Here is a 17,726-nt window from a genome sequence, read left to right as displayed (position 1 = left end):
GAAAAAAAAAAATTTTTTTTGGTTTTTCGAGACAGGGTTTCTCTGTATAGCCCTGGCTGTCCTGGAACTCACTTTGTAGACCAGGCTGGCCTCGAACTAAGAAATCCACTTGCCTCTGCCTCCCGAGTGCTGGGATTAAAGGCGTGCGCCACCACGCCCTGCTGAAAAAATTTTTTAAAGATTTATTTTATGTATGTGAGTACACTGTAGCTGTCTTCAGACATACAAGGAAAGGGCACCAGATCCCATTACAGATGGTTGTGAGCCACCATGTGGTTACTGAGAGTTGAACTCTGGAAGAGCAGACAGTGCTCTTAACCATTGAGCCATCTCTCCAGCCCGACAAAATGAAAAATTTAAATGCTGGGTCTAGGTGGTGCCTATCATCTGCACTCAGGGGCTTGCTGACCAGATAGATAGCCTGGTTCATGGAGCCACAACCAAGGTAGACATAGCCTGAGAAGACCCAATGTAGGACTCTGAGCTCATCACCTGGGAGCCGGGAAAGGAGGATTAAGTATGCTGCAGTCAGCTCAGGTCTCCCCCTAGGAAGAGAGGAGGATCCATGGGCATGGGACAGCAGGGAGACAAGTGCCCAGATCAGTGAGACAGACACAAGCAGTTCCCAGAGTCCAGCGAGGCTGTGGCTCATCCCTGTCTATCCCCTTCTCCACAGAACACTGAAGGGGAAGCTGGCCCGGCAGCACCCAGAGGCCTTCAGCAGTAAGTGTGCCCCCCTCCCCTCCCTCAGCCCCACCCCCTGCTGCTGCCAGTGTCTCTGCTGGCATCTGCAGTCTGCTTGTACAGCTCCTGCCAGGGTCCCAAGGGTGGTGGGTGGAGAGGGCTCTGCAGTGGGAGGCTGCAGGGGCTGCCAGGTCCTTTCTGGAGGCTGGTTTCAGGAATGAGTAGTGATTACTCTCACACCCAGGAGCCCTGTGAACCAGGCCACTCAAAAGCATGTGTGAGGTGAGCGTGGGACATTCCATTTCACAAAGAGGAAACTGCTGCAAAATCACTGGGGGCCTGACATTGCCAAAGGCTCTGTCTGCTCGCCTCATCTCCTGGGTGGGGTTTTTTTGTTTTTGGGTTTTTTTTTTTTGTTTTGTTTGTTTGATTTTATTCTGAGATAGGGTTTCACTGCATGGTGGTTCTGACTGTCCTGGACCTCACTTTGTAGACCAGGCTGGCCTTAAACTCAGGAGATCCGCCTGCCTCTGCCTCCTGATTGCTAGGCATGTGCCACCCCCATCCAGCTTTGCTTTGTGTTTTCAAGACATGGTCTAAGGTAACACAAGCTGGCCTCAAATTCTTTTGTAGTTAAAGATGGCTTTGAACTCCTGATCCTTCTGCCTGTACCTAGAATGCTAGTACAAGGCAGGGCTGCTGTACACACAGCCAGACCCAGCCTCTCTGCCTGTGCCAGGCAACCTGCGGCTTTAGTTGGTTTGTTTTGTTTTGTTTTTTCGAGACAGGGTTTCTCTGTGTAGCCCTGGCTGTCCTAGAACTCACTTTTTATTTTTTTATTTTTTGAGACAGGGTTTCTCTGTGTAGCCCCGGCTGTCCTGGAGCTCACTCTGTAGACCAGGCTGGCCTCGAACTCAGAAATCCGCCTGTCTCTGCCTCCCAAGTGCTGGGATTAAAGGTGTGCGCCACCACGCCCAGCTTAGTTGGTTTTGTTTTGTTTCAGCACTTCATGTGCAGTCCTGGCTAGCCTCAGAATCCTTGTGTTCCTCCTGCCTGTCTCCTATACTGGATGACAAATGGGCATGTTCACTCTGAGTTCATGCCCACCCTAGACCTGTGATGACTTTCCTTACATCTGCCCAGGCCTCAATTTCCTCCTCTGTAAAGTGGGCTGAGTCATGCCCCAAGGGTGAGAGTTTTAGGGGCCACCCATATAGGAAAGCTGGAATCTGCACAGAGTGACTTGACCAACATGGGGGTTCCTTCCCCAGACATCCCAGAGGGTTCATTCCTAGAGGATGACGATGAAGACCCTATCCCACCCAGTATCACCACAACCATCGCCACCTCGGAGCAGAGCACGGGCTCCTGTGACACCAGCCCTGACACAGTCTCACCATCCCTAAGTCCTGGCTTTGAGGACCTATCACACATGCGACCTGGCTCTCCTGCCATCAATGGCCACAGACAGACAGATGAGGAGGAAGAAACACATGAAGAATAGCCTCCCTCCCACCATCCCAGAAAGGCTCAGGGCAGCTGTGGTCCTCCTAGGGTCCCAATCGGTCAGCTTGGCTGTTCCATTCTTTCATAGGCAGGGTTCCTAATTCCTGCCACTCCCCCTAAGAGCAGGACTTCCCTATGCCAGCACGGGCGCCCCAGCTGAGTACAGGTAACCTTGAGCTCAGCCTGGGCCAGCTTTGAACAGTGCTTCTGAGGTCCCCAGAGACCAAAGCCAGATCCTCTGTCCCCAACACCTTGTGTGGGCACAGGAGGGCCGAGCTTGTTCCTACCCACTGGCAGCTGCTCACTCAGCACTGGGCTATCTCCCTCTGTGGAGTACTTTTTTCCTGTTGTGTTGAATTCTGGAGAAATCGAAGGTTAAAGATAGAGGCAGCCTTGACTGTGGAGAGCTGTGCTTCTCGAAGGCCCATCAGGCATCTCCAGGAGCTGGCCAGTTATCTTAGAAAACAACTGAATGGAATATTTTTGTACCTGATGTTTACAGATGTTGGGAAGTTATCAATAAAGACTGTTAAAAGCAAACATTTATACCAGCACTGGCTTGCTTCTGTCTTTGGGCCTCACACCTGAGAACATGGGTAGGTTCTGGATGGCTCCAGGGGGCCCTGCTGGAGGAGGCTGGCCAAACTCCAGACTCTGTGAAGTACCAAGACAGGGATGTGCCAGGTGAGAGTCCTGAGGCATCCAAGTTGGAGTCAGAGGGCAAAACCTGCCTTGATGGACTACCTTCTCTGAGAAAGTCTTGTTCCGTGCTGAGGCCGCTCCCTGGCCTAGGACTTTTGAGTTCTGCTGTCTAGACACTGGACTAGGATTGCAGACACCTGCTACCATTTCACACAGCTTTTACTTTTGTCCTGGGGATTTGAACTTGGGTCTTCAGGCTTGCACGGCAGGAGCTTTACCCACTGAACCATCTTCCTAGCCTTGAAGCAGTCTTAAATGATAGTGTGTCAGGACATAGCCCGGTTCCAGAGCCATGCCAAGTAAGCACTGGGTCTTGGGGTCTAGCAGCAGCACTGCAGGGTGGCATTAAAGGAAACTGCAGTGCCCACATGGAAGATTACAACTATAACTCCAGTCTCAGGACAAATGGGACTCTACTGGACTTCATGGCACCAGCCATTTTAATGGTACACAACACACAAACAGGCAACACATTCATACACATAATAACTATTTTTAGGGTTGCTGAAATAGCTCAGAGGTTAAGAGGCTGCTTTCGGAAGAGGAAGAGGGTCACTTCTCAGTATCCACATGGAGGCTCCCAGTCATCAGTAACTGCATTTCCATATGAGCGCCCTCTTCTGGTGTCTATGAGCACAGCACTCAGGTGGTACACTATATGAATGTATGTACTTTCATTCAAAGTGTCTTCTTGGAGGTGTTTTCCACCTGGCAACTGGTGGGGAAGCCGGCCACTGCCTTGCTCAGCCAGCATTAAATGGGAACAAAGAGAGACCCACAACTGGACAGTGTGCAGTGTGAAACCTGGAGCAGGGAGAGACCACCAAGGCACAGGACCTCTAAACCCAGCATGACTAACACACATGAACTCAGACCGGTGGCATGACAGGACCTGTGGGGGTCTAAGCCAGAAAAGGGCCACAGTGCTAAGAGGGGAAGACACCCCAACCCTAATTCAGAAGCTATCTCCAAGTGACAGCCATTCACAAATGGAAAATTATTTTCTCCAACAGTCTTACTGGATACACCAACCACACTTTAAGGGCAGGCCACAAAATAAAAACCGTAATTTTGGAGGTGTTTGCCTCATGCTGTCTGACCTTTTAGTTGCATGTTATGGTTTCCAACTTTGTTTTACAAATGTGCGAGCCTATGTCTGTGTTTCTCGTCCTATTTTGGTTTTTGTTTTATTTTATTCGCCTGTTTCTTTCCTAATTAAAAACAACAATAAAAAAAAGTGAAAAAAAGTGTGGCTTTGAGTGGGTAGGGACCTGGGGACAATCTGGGAGGACTTGAAGGAAATCCTAATCAGTCTATATGGGGAGCCTATTGTCAATTTAAAAAATAAAAGGCATTTTCCCAGTTACCTCCACACGTGCTCTTTGCCTGGTGCACGGGGAAATAGTTAAGAAACAAAGAGCCACACAGCCAAGCTCATCGGAAAGTCAGCTCTCCCGCGTCTGGTGACGATACTGCTTTTGTCTGAACCAGGAGCTCACTGCGGCTGCTCCACTTTGGACCACAGTGGCCTTGAACTTCCAGGAATCCGCGGCTCCTGTCCCCCAACTGCTAGGATTCATTTCCTTTGCGTGTGCGCGGGGATAAAGCTGGCGAACAGCTCGGGTCGGTTCTCGCCCTCCGCCGTGATGGAGACGTGCCTCTCCCCGCGAGTCTTCCCATCGGCGCTGGAGAAAGCGGCAGGTAGCGCAGGCTAGCCTCGTACTCACCGCAGCCCGCCTGTGGCGGTGACAGCACAACGCTAGCTACGCCTCAATCACACAAAAACCGGTCCCCGCCGCGAAGGCAGCGCGGGACGCCCCGCAGGAGCCGCATTCACTCTGGCGCTAAGCTCCACCCGGAAGCCGCGCCAGACTGTCCGGCTTACCCTGCCAGGACCCAACATGGCGCCCGGCGAAGCCCGGGGCGGGACGACGTGCGGCGCGGATTGTGACGTCAACGCGCAGCGTGCTCAGTGCGCAGGCGCCCTGAGAGGAGACTCGGGGGTTTCCGGTTCCGCCGTCCTCTTTCTCTTCAACGAGGCGGCCGAGCGGGTCGGTGGCGGCCTCATCGCGGCTGGGCTGGTGGCTGCCGGGCAGGGGCGGGGACGCGGCGGGGGTCGGCGAGGCGGCTGTAGGGGTTCGCGGGCGCCGTGCATGCTCGGCGGGACCCGGCCGCGGGGACCTGGGCGCGCGGCGGGCACGCGGCAGTGCAGCCCGGGAGGGAGCTGCGGGCGGAAAGACCGAGGCCGCCGACCTGGGCTCCAGCGCCTGTGCTGGGCCCAGCCCGAGCTGCAGCGGGGGCTTGGGGCCACCCAAGGCTGGGAAGTTTGCCCGGGTTGACCTTTGTCTTTAAAAAAAAAAAAGCCGAGACTGTGGTGGTGAACCGCGCGCTCACCGCAGCACCCGAGGGCAGGGCACAGTGAGTCCAGCCTGCCCTGCTGAGAAGAAACCTCTGCTGTCCCATCCTTCCGTTGGAAGGCACTCCTGCTAGGGTGCCATGCCGTTGCGTAGGACTTCCCGCCCCACCGGTGGTGGTGACTGGGCAGAGTGGGAATACTGAGCTTCGGTCCGCAGCAGGACTTGGCTTTTTGGTAGTAAAGGTAGCTAAGAAATAAGCAGCCTTAGGTGGTTAGTAGAAGCCGACGGTCCTCGGCCTCACTGACACGTAACTCATGCGTCTCCTTCTGCTGTGTAGCAGACGCCAACATGCAGATCTTCGTGAAGACCCTGACGGGCAAGACCATCACTCTTGAGGTCGAGCCCAGTGACACCATCGAGAATGTCAAGGCCAAGATCCAAGACAAGGAAGGTGGGCTGTGCTGTTCAGGGCTCTCTCCTGCGGGTGGGAGTGCTTAAGGATCTTGGTCTGGTCGCCTCTTTCGGGAATGAGGTCTTCCCAGCTTCTGCAGGAAGGGGCTGTGACCAACCTGGTTTCTCTCGTGCACAGGCATCCCACCTGACCAGCAGAGGCTGATATTTGCCGGCAAACAGCTGGAGGATGGCCGCACCCTCTCGGACTACAACATCCAGAAAGGTAAGGGCTGTTTTGCTTGACTGGTATTGTAGGTGGGGGCTGGCATCCGACTGCTGTTGCAGTCATTGGCATGGTTGACTCATAACTTTATGTTTGTATTTACTGGGTGTATTTGTGATGGCTGTGAGCAAAGGGCAGAAGACAGCTGTCTAGCCTTGTGTGGGCTTCAGGGATTGAGCCCAGCTCACCAGACAGACTCACCTGGCTGCCCCTACTTGCCAAACCTTTACTTTGGTTTTGGTTTTTGTTGTTTGATTTGAGGCTTAGTGTCAACCTAGGCCTAGGCTGTCTGGAACTCCTTGTAGCTCATGTTGGCCTCAAACCCATTGGAGCCACGCTGCCATTTACTTATTCCTGTGTTCCATGTCCCTGCCACCCACCACCACCATACTCACATTCTGTGCATCTCTGTAGCACTGACGATTCTGTGTGCTTCCCATGTGCTCAAAGGTGTGTGCCATCACATCTGCTTGCCTGTTCTCTGTGTGAGTGTGTGAGCCTGAGTGTGGAGTGCTGGGGGTTGGGGGCATCAGTATGTCAGCGCCTGGATGCTTGCTGCGCTGTCTGTGGGGCTGGCCTCCGCTGGACATATTTCTTGTCCTTGTTTGACTTGTGCTCACAATGGACTTGTAAAGTTCCCTGGTGCTTCCCAGATGTCTGTCATCCCACCACCACAGTGTCTGGCTGCCTCTGTAGAGGAACCTCTCTGAGGGCAGCCCACCTCACTGTCCCGTGTGAGGTCCTGCCCTGAGCAGCCTGTTCTCTTTCCCAGAGTCCACCTTGCACCTGGTGCTGCGTCTGCGCGGTGGCATCATTGAGCCGTCCCTTCGTCAGCTTGCCCAGAAGTACAACTGTGANAAGATGATCTGCCGCAAGTGCTACNCANGCCTGCACCCTNGNGCAGTCAACTGCCGCAAGAAGAAGTGCGGCCACACCAACAACCTGCGCCCCAAGAAGAAGGTCAAATAAAGCTGGGGTCACACCTGGCCTGTGACCCCGGGACCAAATAAAGTCCCCTTCCGTCGACTGGAGCAGTAATTGGTGTCCAAAGTGACTGTTCTGTTCAGGGATAGGCGGGGAGGGGGTGCTCCTGGTGAGAAGGGCATCTCACCATGTAGCTTGGGCTGCCCTTGAACCTTGGAGGCTGCGGAGGCAGCAGGTGAACCAGTGGGTTAGAACTTGAAAGCCTTGGAACCATGTAAAGGAGCCCACAGTGCTGCTGTGGGGAAGCAGGCTCGGCTCACAGATCTTGTCACAGCTCTGATGTGTGCCACAGTTTAGGGTCTCTGGAGGGGTAGGTAGTTCACCCAACTCAGTACTCTGTACGCCAGTTAAGTTGCTGAACAACCTAATAGAGTTCACCATTAGGCATGGCACCAAGGATTACAAGTAACACTTTACATGGGCTTACGAAGCCATCTCATCTACCTTTGATTTTTGAATATCAGGCACACTTTTTTGCATGTGTAGCTGGGTACTCTAGGGGGCCTAGGACCATTTTGCCCATCATGGGAAGTGCTAGAAGGGCCATGTTGCTTGCAATTGACTTCAGGTATACAGTCAGCCTTGTCATTTGGAAGGTTCTGCGGGTTCGAACCTGGTTGCCAGCAGCTTGCAGATTCCCCGTGTATGTGCAACCAGCATCTCCACAGTCATTTGGGGCAGGAACCTTTCGGAGCATAACCTACCTCGTTTGCACAGGCCACTTCAGAGCAGTCCCGGCTTGGTTTTGGCTGGCCTCAAACTCCCAGAGTTTTCCTGTCTCCCGGGTGCTGAGATTTAGGGCGAGCATTGCCACTGCCCTGCATCCCCATGTGTACTATGTCAGGTGACCTCAGAGGTGCCTTAGGGGCTGCAGAGGTCGCTCAGAGGCTAAGAGCACTGACTGCTTTCAGAGGTCCTGAGCTCAAATCCCAGTAGCCACTTGGTGGCTCACAACCATCTATAATTGATCTGATGCCCTCTTCTGGTGTGTCTGAAGACAGCCACAGTGTATTTACATGTAAAAAACAAATACTTTTTTAAAAGTCCAGCCTGGTCTACAGAGTGAGTTCCAGGACAGCCAGGGCCACACAGAGAAACCCTGTCTTGAAAAAAAAAACAAAAAAGTGTTAAGTGTCCTGCAGATAGGTGTGAGTGGCCATGTGGGTAGTGTCCTTGGGTCCAGCCCTGCAACAGCAACCAGTACTCAGCCACTGAAACCAGTTTAGCCTCTAGCTAAACTGTAAGCATCACCTGTGTAGAAATACCTTAACTTCAATTGTGACCCTATTCGATCCCCGCTTGTCACAAGGATCTGGCGGATGTACACAGAGTCCTGGTACTAACCATTTAGTTCCTTTAGAAACTAGAGTTCAGCCGGACGGTGGTGGCTCACGCCTTTAACCCCAGCACTTGGGAGGCAGAGGCAGGGACAGCCAGGACTACACTGAGAAACCCTGTCTCAACAAAACAAAAACGAATTCAAAGGCAGCCAGGTGCGCGCGGGCTGGTCGTGGACCTCCCGGCCGGCAGGGGGCGCAGCGGCCGTTCCCAAGTGCCACTTGACTACGCAGTCATGCTCACCGCCGCTGCAGAGGTGTTGGCTGCTGCAGACGGTCCCGGGTCTGCGGAGTCCGCGTGGGCCTGGGTGAGCCTGGTTGCGGGTGGGATGGGTGCGGGGTGGCGGGATGGGCTCAGGACTCCGGCTTCATGGCCCCACACCTCCATAGAGAGACGCCCCGATCGCTACACTGGTGCGAAGAATCCAGCAGCTTCAGGATGAACGCGCACAGGCCTTCCGCCGTCTGGACCAGTGAGCGGGCTGGGCTGGAGGAGGGGGCGGGCCCTGGGAGAGCTTGCCAGAGGGGGACCTGCAGGGAGGCGGCTGGAGGCGTGGCTGGGAGGAACTAGGTTGTGGACTTGGTCGGAAGAGGTAGGGAGAAAAACAGATTTGGTCCAGCAGATGCGGGAGTGCTGCTGCCGGGAGCAGGGCGTACTTGGAAGCGAAGTCTAGAAGGGTGGGTAAAAGGATCTGTGACACTGAAGCCTGTCTACTCGGGGGTGTAGCCCTTAGTAGCAGGGTAGATAGGTGTAGAGCGGAATGTGACCGTGGGCGTGGTCTGGAAGGAGGAGCTGCGGTGTGACCCTCCGCCAGATCCCTCGCTTCTCTGAATGCAGAGATGGGTAAGCACTAGCTCTGTCCTGACAGCAGGTCGCCCAGTCTGTGGGGTTCGGGTTTGTCTCTTTCGAGTCGGGGGGGGGGCGGAATCTTCCACGTAGCTGGAGCGGGGAGCGTGGTCTGCGAGAGTCAGCGTGTTGATTCAGCATCCTCACGGTCCACTGCAGAGCTCACCGTCAGTACCTGCTCAGTGATCAACACTATGACTTCCCAAGTTATCGGAATGTCGTGCACGAGGTGACCCAGGCCTTCGCCGCTGCCTCGCGGGAGGTATTAGCAGTGGAAGCAGAGTTGGCGGGGCCTCGAGCGCAACCGGTGCTCGCCCGCCATGTGCGCAGCCTGCAGGAGCTAGAACAGAGGCGCCTGGCCACGGTAAGACCACTCCTTTAGAGTGGGGCATGGGCCACAACCCATTCTCGGCCACCCCGACCTACTACTATTTTTGCCACACACCTCTATGCATTTGGGCCCTCTCCCACTCTTTCCTGGCTGCCTACATTTCCCTCCCAGATGTTTGCTTAATTATACCAGCCCCTCTGTGAAGCTATCCTAAGAACTCCAGAAACCCAACGCATCGACCACTGTGGCTTTTTAAGTCCCTAACTCTGGGTTATCACCGTTGGAACCCACAAACTACTTCCTCCACAAGTATCCTCAGACACTTATCGTCCTTGGTCCTTGACCCAGATCCCAAGACTCCACCTACCCTAACCTTACAGCCAGTGGTAGCAGGAGAGGTGCTTGTCCATTGTAAACCATGTAGCTCTTTGGTCTGGAACTCTTAGTGCAGAATCCCAAACTCTGCAGAGTCCCACATCTATTTCCATCCTAGAATTGTAACTCCGTGTCCCGCCACTGGGGTGGAGGCCACACCTACCATACCTGCCTCCATTCCCTGGCTTTTCCAAACTGTGGCCATATTCTGTACCTCCTTCCATAGGAGAGCCCTAAAAGCAAACCATACGCTCCTCCCACTCAAGCTCTGCTCTCCTTAGGGTCCACTCCTGGCCCTCCTTCCCTCTGTGTGGCTTTTGTCTACTGTAACTCCCATTTCCTCCTCCAGGTGGCGCTGCTGCAGGTGATGGGGACACCAGGGGTGTCAGAACCGGACCCTGAAAAGTTGCACCAGCTGAAAATAAAGTGAGCCCTGTTGGCCCTTTGGCCTGCCACCTTAGATTGGCACCTTGGGTCAGCCCAACGCTAAGCCAGTCAGAGAGGGCAGGCACTCTGGTGTTCCCAGATTCGTACTTCCCAGGGTGTGCAGGCATATCATGTCTCTTAGTTTCCACTGCTTCCAGGAGTTTGAACGTGACCACGGTCACTTGCTCCCCCGTGAGCCCCTACAGGTCTACTGCAGGTCTCTATGCATAGACGGCCATGCACAAACATCCCCTTCCCCCCACCATGGCCTTTCCCATGAGCCTACTGTGACCCACAGAGCCACCCGGCCTCCTGGGCATGCTCCCAGGCTGGGCTTGAGGTTTGGCCGCAGGCAGGAGGGCCCAAGGCTTGCCATAGCCCCCCTCCCCGCTAGCTGTGCAGCTCAGCTAATTCACCCCATCTGGGTTTTATTTATAGTTTCCATCCGCTCTTGTAGGGTAATTAAAACCATGGAGGCGATCAGCGAGGTTCTGCAGGAACTCAGGTTTGATGCGGAATCTGCCGAGTGAGGGCGGCTCCCCAGGGACCAGAGGAAGCCGGGAAAAGAGGCCCATGGCGTCGAGCCCAGCCCTGACCGCCAGCTGGCTGAGGTCGTGCCCTGCTGGGCTGCCCTCCAATGTGCCTCACGCAATAAAGAATTCTCCCTCTGCAGCTTTCCCATCAGCTCTGTATCTTGGGATGGGTCGGCCATCTTGGGGGGGAGGGGGATTCTCCAGGGAAACGGGGAGAGCAGGTGTAAGATTTCACACCCCCAAGGAGTTCTGGGACAGGTAGTGTTCTAGAAAACGGGACTGAAATTCATGGGTGGGGAGGGGGTATACTATACTACCTCCCCCCGCGCGCACATAGGCCCCAGACACACTGGCCATTGGGACCTGAACAACTCATTTATTTACTTAAAGAGGCTCTTGGAGGGCTCTGCATTACTCCAACCCTACCCACATGGGGGTATATCCAAGTGTGACCATCATGTGGACCAAAGCTGTGGTTGTGGGAGCTCATTGTGCCCCAGCCCCTGGTAGGTTTCTTTGTTGCCCTGATGGTACAGAGGGGCGCCAATTCAGGTGAGCCTCCAGGTCTGATCCAGCAGGAGGATGGCCTATCCTTAGAGTTTAGCCGGCAGGACCTGAGGGCAGAAGAGAGGCCACATTAAGCCTGGACCCTCCGGCACCTTGATGATGATGCAGTAAAGCCTGGCGCTTCTTTGCAGTGGGTTTTTATACAAGCTAAATGAGCACTAAGAGATCCCTTTGAGCAACACGGAGGGTGGGGAAAGGGCCTCATCTAGACTGCGGTTGGCCCCACTCACCCGGACCCCCTTACCTCTCGCCGCACCCCGTCTGCCCGAGGGCAGGATCCCCTCGTCCTGTGCTTGGAAAGAAGAGTGCGGTGTTGTGGAGGCTGCACCCGGGTCTCTCTCCTCCTCTGCTCCTTTTCCCGCCACGCAAGCCTCCCCCAACTTTCCTACCTGGTTCCGGGTCTTGTGTGACTTCTGCATCCAAGCACGCCACTGGTCGTACAAGCGGAAGCTAAGGTTCGAGCAGTACGCGTGCTTCTTGAGCCAGCCGAGGAACTGCTTGAGCTCGCGCCGCACCGGGCCCGAGCTGGGCTCGCCGCCTCGCGGCTCGCACACCCCGCCGCCCGGGCCCGGGCGCTCTAAAGAGAATGGAGCGGCAGTGTTGGGGCGCGGCCAGCAGGAGGCGCGAGCGGGACGGCGGCCTCCCATACCAGACCAGCTTCGGCCGGGGAAAGTTGGGAAAGGTGTCAGGTGTGGACCCAGAGTCACCCAGAGGGATGGATGGCAATGCCACGGCGATGGAGACAGGCAAAGGAGGGAGTCAAATCAGTGGGAGGCAAAACCGAGTATTCGGAAGGAAATCAATGGAGACTAAGTGAGGCCAGAGACTCTAGGGACACGGACAAAGCAAGGACAAAGACCTAGAAAGCAGAGCTCTTGGGACTGTGTACCCCCAGTCACTGTGAGGAGAGCCCCTCCCACAAACGTGGTGGCACAGCACTTGGCAGGCTGAGGCAGGAGAGCTGCGAAATTAAAGCCAGCAATTTACCTTCCTAATCCCGTGACTATCTAAACAGGGTGGGAAGTGAGGGGTGAGGGGCTGGCGAGATGGCTCAGTAATTGCTCTTGTCGCCAGCCATAGTCCCACATGGTGGAAGGAACCTACTCACAAAAGTTTTCTGACCTTCACGTGTGTGTTGTGGCACGCACGCTCGCGAAGGCACACACATTATACAAAAGCAATTTTAAAAACTTACATTAAAAGCGTAAAAAAGAAAAGGCTCTGGGAAAGTGAATGACAGAAATGGAGACAGACAGACAGCACAGAACACGGGCTGGTTCCCAAGATAAGCCTGAGAGAATGCTCGGGTGTGACATGGAGTGGACTGAAGGACCGAGTGGGAGGCCAGCCCTTGGGTCCAATCCCCAGCCGCAGCCATCCCCCAGCAGGCCAGCGGATAAGGACATCGGCCTCACGCCATAAATAAAACTGGGGACTCGCTGACAGGCCCTGGCACAAACCTCGGCCCCCACAGCCCCTGCTTACCTCCCTCCAACCCTACCCCCGGCCTCCTCAGTCTCCCGGGCGGACGCAGCCGCCTGCTGGCTCCCGTGCAAGAATCGCAGGTGCTGGGCACGAGCAAGGGCCAAAGCTCCCAGGCTCCAGCCCCTCCCAGCTGTGTTCACTCCCGCCAAGCCCAGAACCTGGAGAGGCCCGGATGGGGGCTGGAGAGCTTCCTGGAACTGGTTTTGACCCTCTTCCTCCAGGAATCTCTCCGAGCCTCAGTTTCCCCATTATTTCATCATCATCAAACTGAGTATATGCGTCTGCGTGAGCTCAGAGTTTCAGTGTATAAGTATTCTGTCTTAGGGACCCGCAGAAGCGGGTGGGGGATGCCTCCTCCTCTACTGCCTGGAAATACTGAAGTGCCTAGCTGGGGAAACTGAGGCCAGACGTTTTATGCAATATATTTCATATTAGAGAGTGTAGATCCATGGGCTCGGAGAGTCTTCAGGACAAAGGAAGTCATCTTTAGGCCCTACCACCTTAAGAACCCAGAGAAGAGAAACTTGGGTTAATGCCTGGTTTCTGAGCATTCAAGAGGCTGAGGCAGGAGGATTGCAAATATTAAGGCTGCCTAGGTTACCTTATATTAAGGGTTGGAGGGGTGGCCCAGCAGTAGAGACCCTCATGTGGTAGGCATTGTGGTCTATAGGTTGTGTGACAAAAGGTTCCGTGGGACCACGTGATAACTGGCTGTAAGAGTCTATTTTATATAAAGTTAACCTCTAGAGAGTCTAGGATACTGGGGTTAAAAACAGCCTGTCTTCAGTTCTCTTACAAGAGGTCACACTGTTGTTCTCCATCTGTCACCAAATGACAGGTTAAATAGACTCCGGAGCCATAAGCCACGGCTAGTCTCCCAAGGGTGGTGATGGCCGCTGGCCATTGTCTGTAAGTGGAGAAAAAAAGGACCAGGAGTTCGAGGTCATCCTTGACTACATACCGAATTTAAGGCCAGCATGCGCTACCTGAAGACGCTGTCTCAAAAAAGGGAAAAAAAGGAAACAGGATGGACTGGGGATTCCACGGGCCAGCCAGCCCTGGAGAGGTGCTCACCACTTCGAGGGGTGGAGGCAGCGGTGGGGTGGCTCCACTCGCTCCAGATTCCCGCCTTTTTCGACCCATAGATCCCGAATGGGTTACAACGCACTTGGACGAAGTATACGGTGCCGGGCTTCAGGCCCGCGAGACGGCAGGAGGTCTGGTTGCTGACGTCATCCACCACCTGCACGGTGAAGGAGGAGTCAGATGCGGGGGGCGGGGCCAGGGGCGGGTCCGGGGCGGGACGGGCACCTTCCAGTCCACGCTGTCCTCCACGCGGTAGCGGATCTGGTACTTGGCTTGGAAGAGGAAGTCCTTGAGAGCTGGTGGTGAGACCCAGCGCACACTCAGCTGGTCCTCCAGGCCCCCAACGCGGCTCACGTGCACGTCGGGTGGGGGGTCCGTGGTCACTGGGGGTGGAGCAAGCCTGGTCACTGGAGATGTTTTGTTTTGTTTGTTTTTGAGACAAGGTTTTAGTGCGCAGCCCTGGAGCTCGTTATGTGGATTCAGGATGGCCTTGAACTCAGAGAGATCCTTCTGCCTCTGCCTCCCCTAATGCTGGCATTAAATGCTGGCAACTGTGTGCCCAGTTCTGAGGACTCTGCTTGGTGAGAATGGCCTAGTGACAGAACTTCCAGTGGTGTAATCTGGCTGCAGTGGCTCCTGCGACCCTATTTCCGTTTTCCAGACCCCCGCCCCCACCCTCCACCCCTGTTGGCTACTCACCCAGGCCTGATAGATAACTGTCATTTAATATTCCAGAAACAGCCAGCAGCAGTTGCTGCTACCACCGTTCCTATCTTGATGGAAGACACACAATCCTGTCCTCAAGGGGACAGAACAGCAGCATAGGTCTCACTAAACAGGAGTGAGGCAAGCATCACCCAGCACCTATTAGGCCCTGAGTTCCAGTATTAAGTCACAAGTTGACTGTGAAAGCTAAGTCAGTGTTTTGAGCCAGGGTCTCACTACCATGTCCCAGAGTGATGTCAACAGTGGTGATCATCATGGGTAGGCTTCCTGAGTGTCAGGGTGACAAGCTTTATTGTATGTCACCCACCCTGAGGTGCTATTTGGCTCCATCCCTATGTATCCCCACCCCATGCCCACCTCTGTTGCCTTGTACATTACCAAGAGCCTCCACGGGGCAGCTGTGCCAGCCACAGGGCACAACTGAGGGTTAGATACCAGGAAGACACAAAACCTCTGGGATGTGGGAATGAGCCAGGGGCACCCAGGAACCTCCTCAGGGCCCATGGAGAGAGAACAAGCTGATCTCTCCCCTGAGTCTTCAGTGAGGCACTTGAAGGGTTAAATGGCCCAGGCTGCTCTGGGCTGGGAACACCCTAATTAGATTAGGCCCAGTTCTGCTCAGGGATCATCCACTTCCTGCCTCCAACCCTCGCCCCCCACCCCCCAGCTCAAGGCCTCGGCTTCCTGGGGCGCCTTCCGACCTGGGCGCCTCCTCTTAGTCCCCTAGGACTGCCTTCTGAACACCTGGGCTGTTGAGAGGGAGGGGGGTCAGGCCAGGTGTTCTCTGCAGTGTGTGTGTGTGTGTGTGTGTGTGTGTGTGTGTATGTGTTGGGGGTGGAGAGGGGAAAATCTTGACTGTCTTGGGGGGAAAGTCTTTGCATCAAGTTATCAACAACCACTGCACTGCAACCACCATGGCTGTGGCTGAGACCTCTAGAAGAACCAAAAAGTCTGGGGGGGGGGGCCTATTAGGTCTAGGGCAGAACGCCAGGTGGACACTGGGGGCTCACCCACGTCCAGGACATCCAGTGTGAGCACGTCAGATCTTGCTGAGCCTAGGCGATTGGTGGCTTCCACCCAGATCTCATAGGGAGTGAAGAGGGCCAGGTCCTTGGGGATATGGCATGAGTGAGGGCCCACAGTGTGGTACTCCTCACATGTGTTATCCTGACCGTACCACCTGTGGAGGTGCGAGAGTCCCTTTTGAGTTCTTAGACAGGAGCATATTTGATCAGAGAAGGTAAGTATTGCCAGAAGTCACACAGCAAGGCTCGGCTGGGTACCAACCTCAACTTGTACTTGAGGGAGTAGTTGGTGTGTAAGAATGTCTCCCCATGTGCACCCGGTGTCCAGCGGCACGTGAGATCCTTCATGTTCCGGGACCAGCAGCTGATGTTGAAGGGCTTCTCAGGGGGCACTGCAAGGAAAAGATGACAGCTTTTCTAAAGCAGCGGGGTACCCAGGGAACAATGCAGCCACAGCTGTCCCTAGGGTTGCAATGCCTGTGCTGGGTATGACCATGACTGTATGGGAGTGTGAGAGCCCATGGTTCTGCCCCAGGACAGAGGACAGCGGGGTACCCAGGGGACAATGCAGCCACAGCTGTCCCTAGGGCTGCAATGCCTGTGCTGGGTATGACCATGACTGTATGGGAGTGTGAGAGCCCATGGCTCTGCCCCAGGACAGAGGACAGCTGGGTACCCAGGGGACAATGCAGCCACAGCTGTCCCTAGGGTTGCAATGCCTGTGCTGGGTATGACCATGACTGTATGGGAGTGTGAGAGCCCATGGCTCCGCCCCAGGACAGAGGATCCAAGCTCTAAATCTGTCATTGTCACCCCCCATCTATCCCTGAGTGTCTGGGGCCCCACTTACAGCCAACATAGAGGCAGGAGCCAGCCAGAATGCTGCCGTCTCGGGCGTGACACACCAGATTGTCCCCTGACTGCTGCCTGGACCCATTAAGGTTAGCCAGGGCCAGGGCCAGGGTGGAGGTGTTAAGGAGGCGGGACAGCTCGGAGGGCAGGCGGCGACCATTGAGGGTCCAGTAGAGCCCCTCAGCAGTGGCCCCAGGTGTGTCTCCATGTATAGAGCAGGTAGCTTGCAGGGAGGAGCCGATGAGAAGGGTGGGGTCCTGGGGGCTGATCACAGCTGTGTCTGGAGTCAAAGACGACACTTGTCAGGCATGGGATGAACCCACTTCAAGTCCCTCACCCTGCCCGGATGTTCAAGAGTCATGAAGTCTTGAGCAGGTATTCACCCATTTTACAGATAAAGAAAAGAATGAGACCCAAGCACTCACTGAAGCTGAGGCAACAGAATCAAGGTGAAGGCCAGCACCCTCCCCAAGAGGTGCTGCCTGAGTATCATTCCAGCACTCGGGGGGGGGGGGGCAGGAAGATCAGCCGGTCAAGATAACTTTGGAGCACGTAGCCCAGCTAGAGCTACAAGAGACCTTATCTCAAAAAATAATCCATCAGTCAATCAAGGGCCAGTGATATGGCTCAGTACATACGGAAGACTGTGGCTAAGCCCGAGGATCTTAGTTTGAATTCAGGACTTATACTGTGAAGGGACAGAGCTTCTACAAGTTGTCCTTGGACATTTCCATGCTGCAACACACATGTACATACACAAGCACAAAATACATTTTGGGGTCTTGGGGGGAGGGTAAGAATGGGGTCTCATTCTGTATCCTTGGCTGGCCTGGAATTCAGCCATAGTCTGCCTCTGCCTCCCAAACGCTGGGGTTAAAGTATGCAATTTTGCTGAGTGGCAGTGCACGCCTTTAATCCCAGCACTTGGGAGGCAGAGGCAGGTGAATTTCTGAGTTCAAGGCCAGCCTGGTCTACAGAGAGGGACAGCCGGGGCTACACAGAAAAGCCATGTCTCAAATAAACAAAACTCAGACCAAACCCAAAACAAACAAGTATATTTTCATAAAATCAAATAAAAATTTAAAAAATCCATCATAAATGCCGACTCGAGTCTAAGTAACTACGTCCTATGAATTGATTATGTTTGCCTGTGTGTGTGCACTGTAATTGATTATGTTTGCCTGTGTGTGTGCACTGTAATTGATTATGTTTGCCTGTGTGTGTGCA

General features: G+C 54.6%; 3 protein-coding genes across 5 annotated transcripts in view; 2 read left to right on the top strand and 1 right to left on the bottom strand.

Moving 5' to 3' along the window:
- The first annotated feature begins 4,877 nt into the window (after positions 1–4,877).
- On the top strand, positions 4,878–6,963 carry Uba52 (ubiquitin A-52 residue ribosomal protein fusion product 1). The gene is made up of 4 exons (XM_021219462.2): positions 4,878–4,943; positions 5,587–5,700; positions 5,839–5,925; positions 6,698–6,963. Exons 2-4 carry the CDS (start codon positions 5,598–5,600, stop codon positions 6,892–6,894), a joined length of 387 nt encoding a protein of 128 aa, XP_021075121.1. The 5' UTR covers positions 4,878–4,943; positions 5,587–5,597; the 3' UTR covers positions 6,895–6,963.
- Positions 6,964–8,463: 1,500 nt separating this feature from the next.
- Positions 8,464–10,897, top strand: Rex1bd (required for excision 1-B domain containing). The gene is made up of 5 exons (XM_021219678.2): positions 8,464–8,554; positions 8,637–8,719; positions 9,253–9,457; positions 10,149–10,225; positions 10,683–10,897. The coding sequence occupies exons 1-5, from the start codon at positions 8,483–8,485 to the stop codon at positions 10,753–10,755; spliced, it is 510 nt and encodes a 169-aa protein (XP_021075337.1). The 5' UTR covers positions 8,464–8,482; the 3' UTR covers positions 10,756–10,897.
- A 214-nt stretch (positions 10,898–11,111) lies between these two features.
- The window catches only part of Crlf1 (cytokine receptor like factor 1), a 12,233-nt gene continuing 5,618 nt past the window's right edge, over positions 11,112–17,726 (bottom strand). The window contains exons 2-9 of one of the 3 annotated variants that reach the window (XM_021219315.1): positions 16,498–16,779; positions 15,910–16,039; positions 15,633–15,802; positions 14,122–14,279; positions 13,885–14,053; positions 11,715–11,902; positions 11,570–11,612; positions 11,112–11,372 (exon numbers count right to left, since the gene is read on the bottom strand). In XM_021219315.1, coding sequence (XP_021074974.1) covers positions 11,359–11,372; positions 11,570–11,612; positions 11,715–11,902; positions 13,885–14,053; positions 14,122–14,279; positions 15,633–15,802; positions 15,910–16,039; positions 16,498–16,779 — 1,154 coding nt within the window. In that variant the 3' untranslated portion in view covers positions 11,112–11,358. Of the gene's footprint in view, positions 11,373–11,569; positions 11,618–11,714; positions 11,903–13,884; positions 14,054–14,121; positions 14,280–15,632; positions 15,803–15,909; positions 16,040–16,497; positions 16,780–17,726 lie in introns of all 3 variants that reach the window. The other 2 variants (XM_029531966.1, XM_029531967.1) reach the window with 2 other exon arrangements.

This window comes from Mus pahari, chromosome 19 (genome assembly GCF_900095145.1).
Source record: "Mus pahari chromosome 19, PAHARI_EIJ_v1.1, whole genome shotgun sequence".
Taxonomy (NCBI): domain Eukaryota; kingdom Metazoa; phylum Chordata; class Mammalia; order Rodentia; family Muridae; genus Mus; species Mus pahari.
Note: the sequence above shows the minus strand (reverse complement) of the source record. Positions and strands in the feature narration are given on the sequence as shown.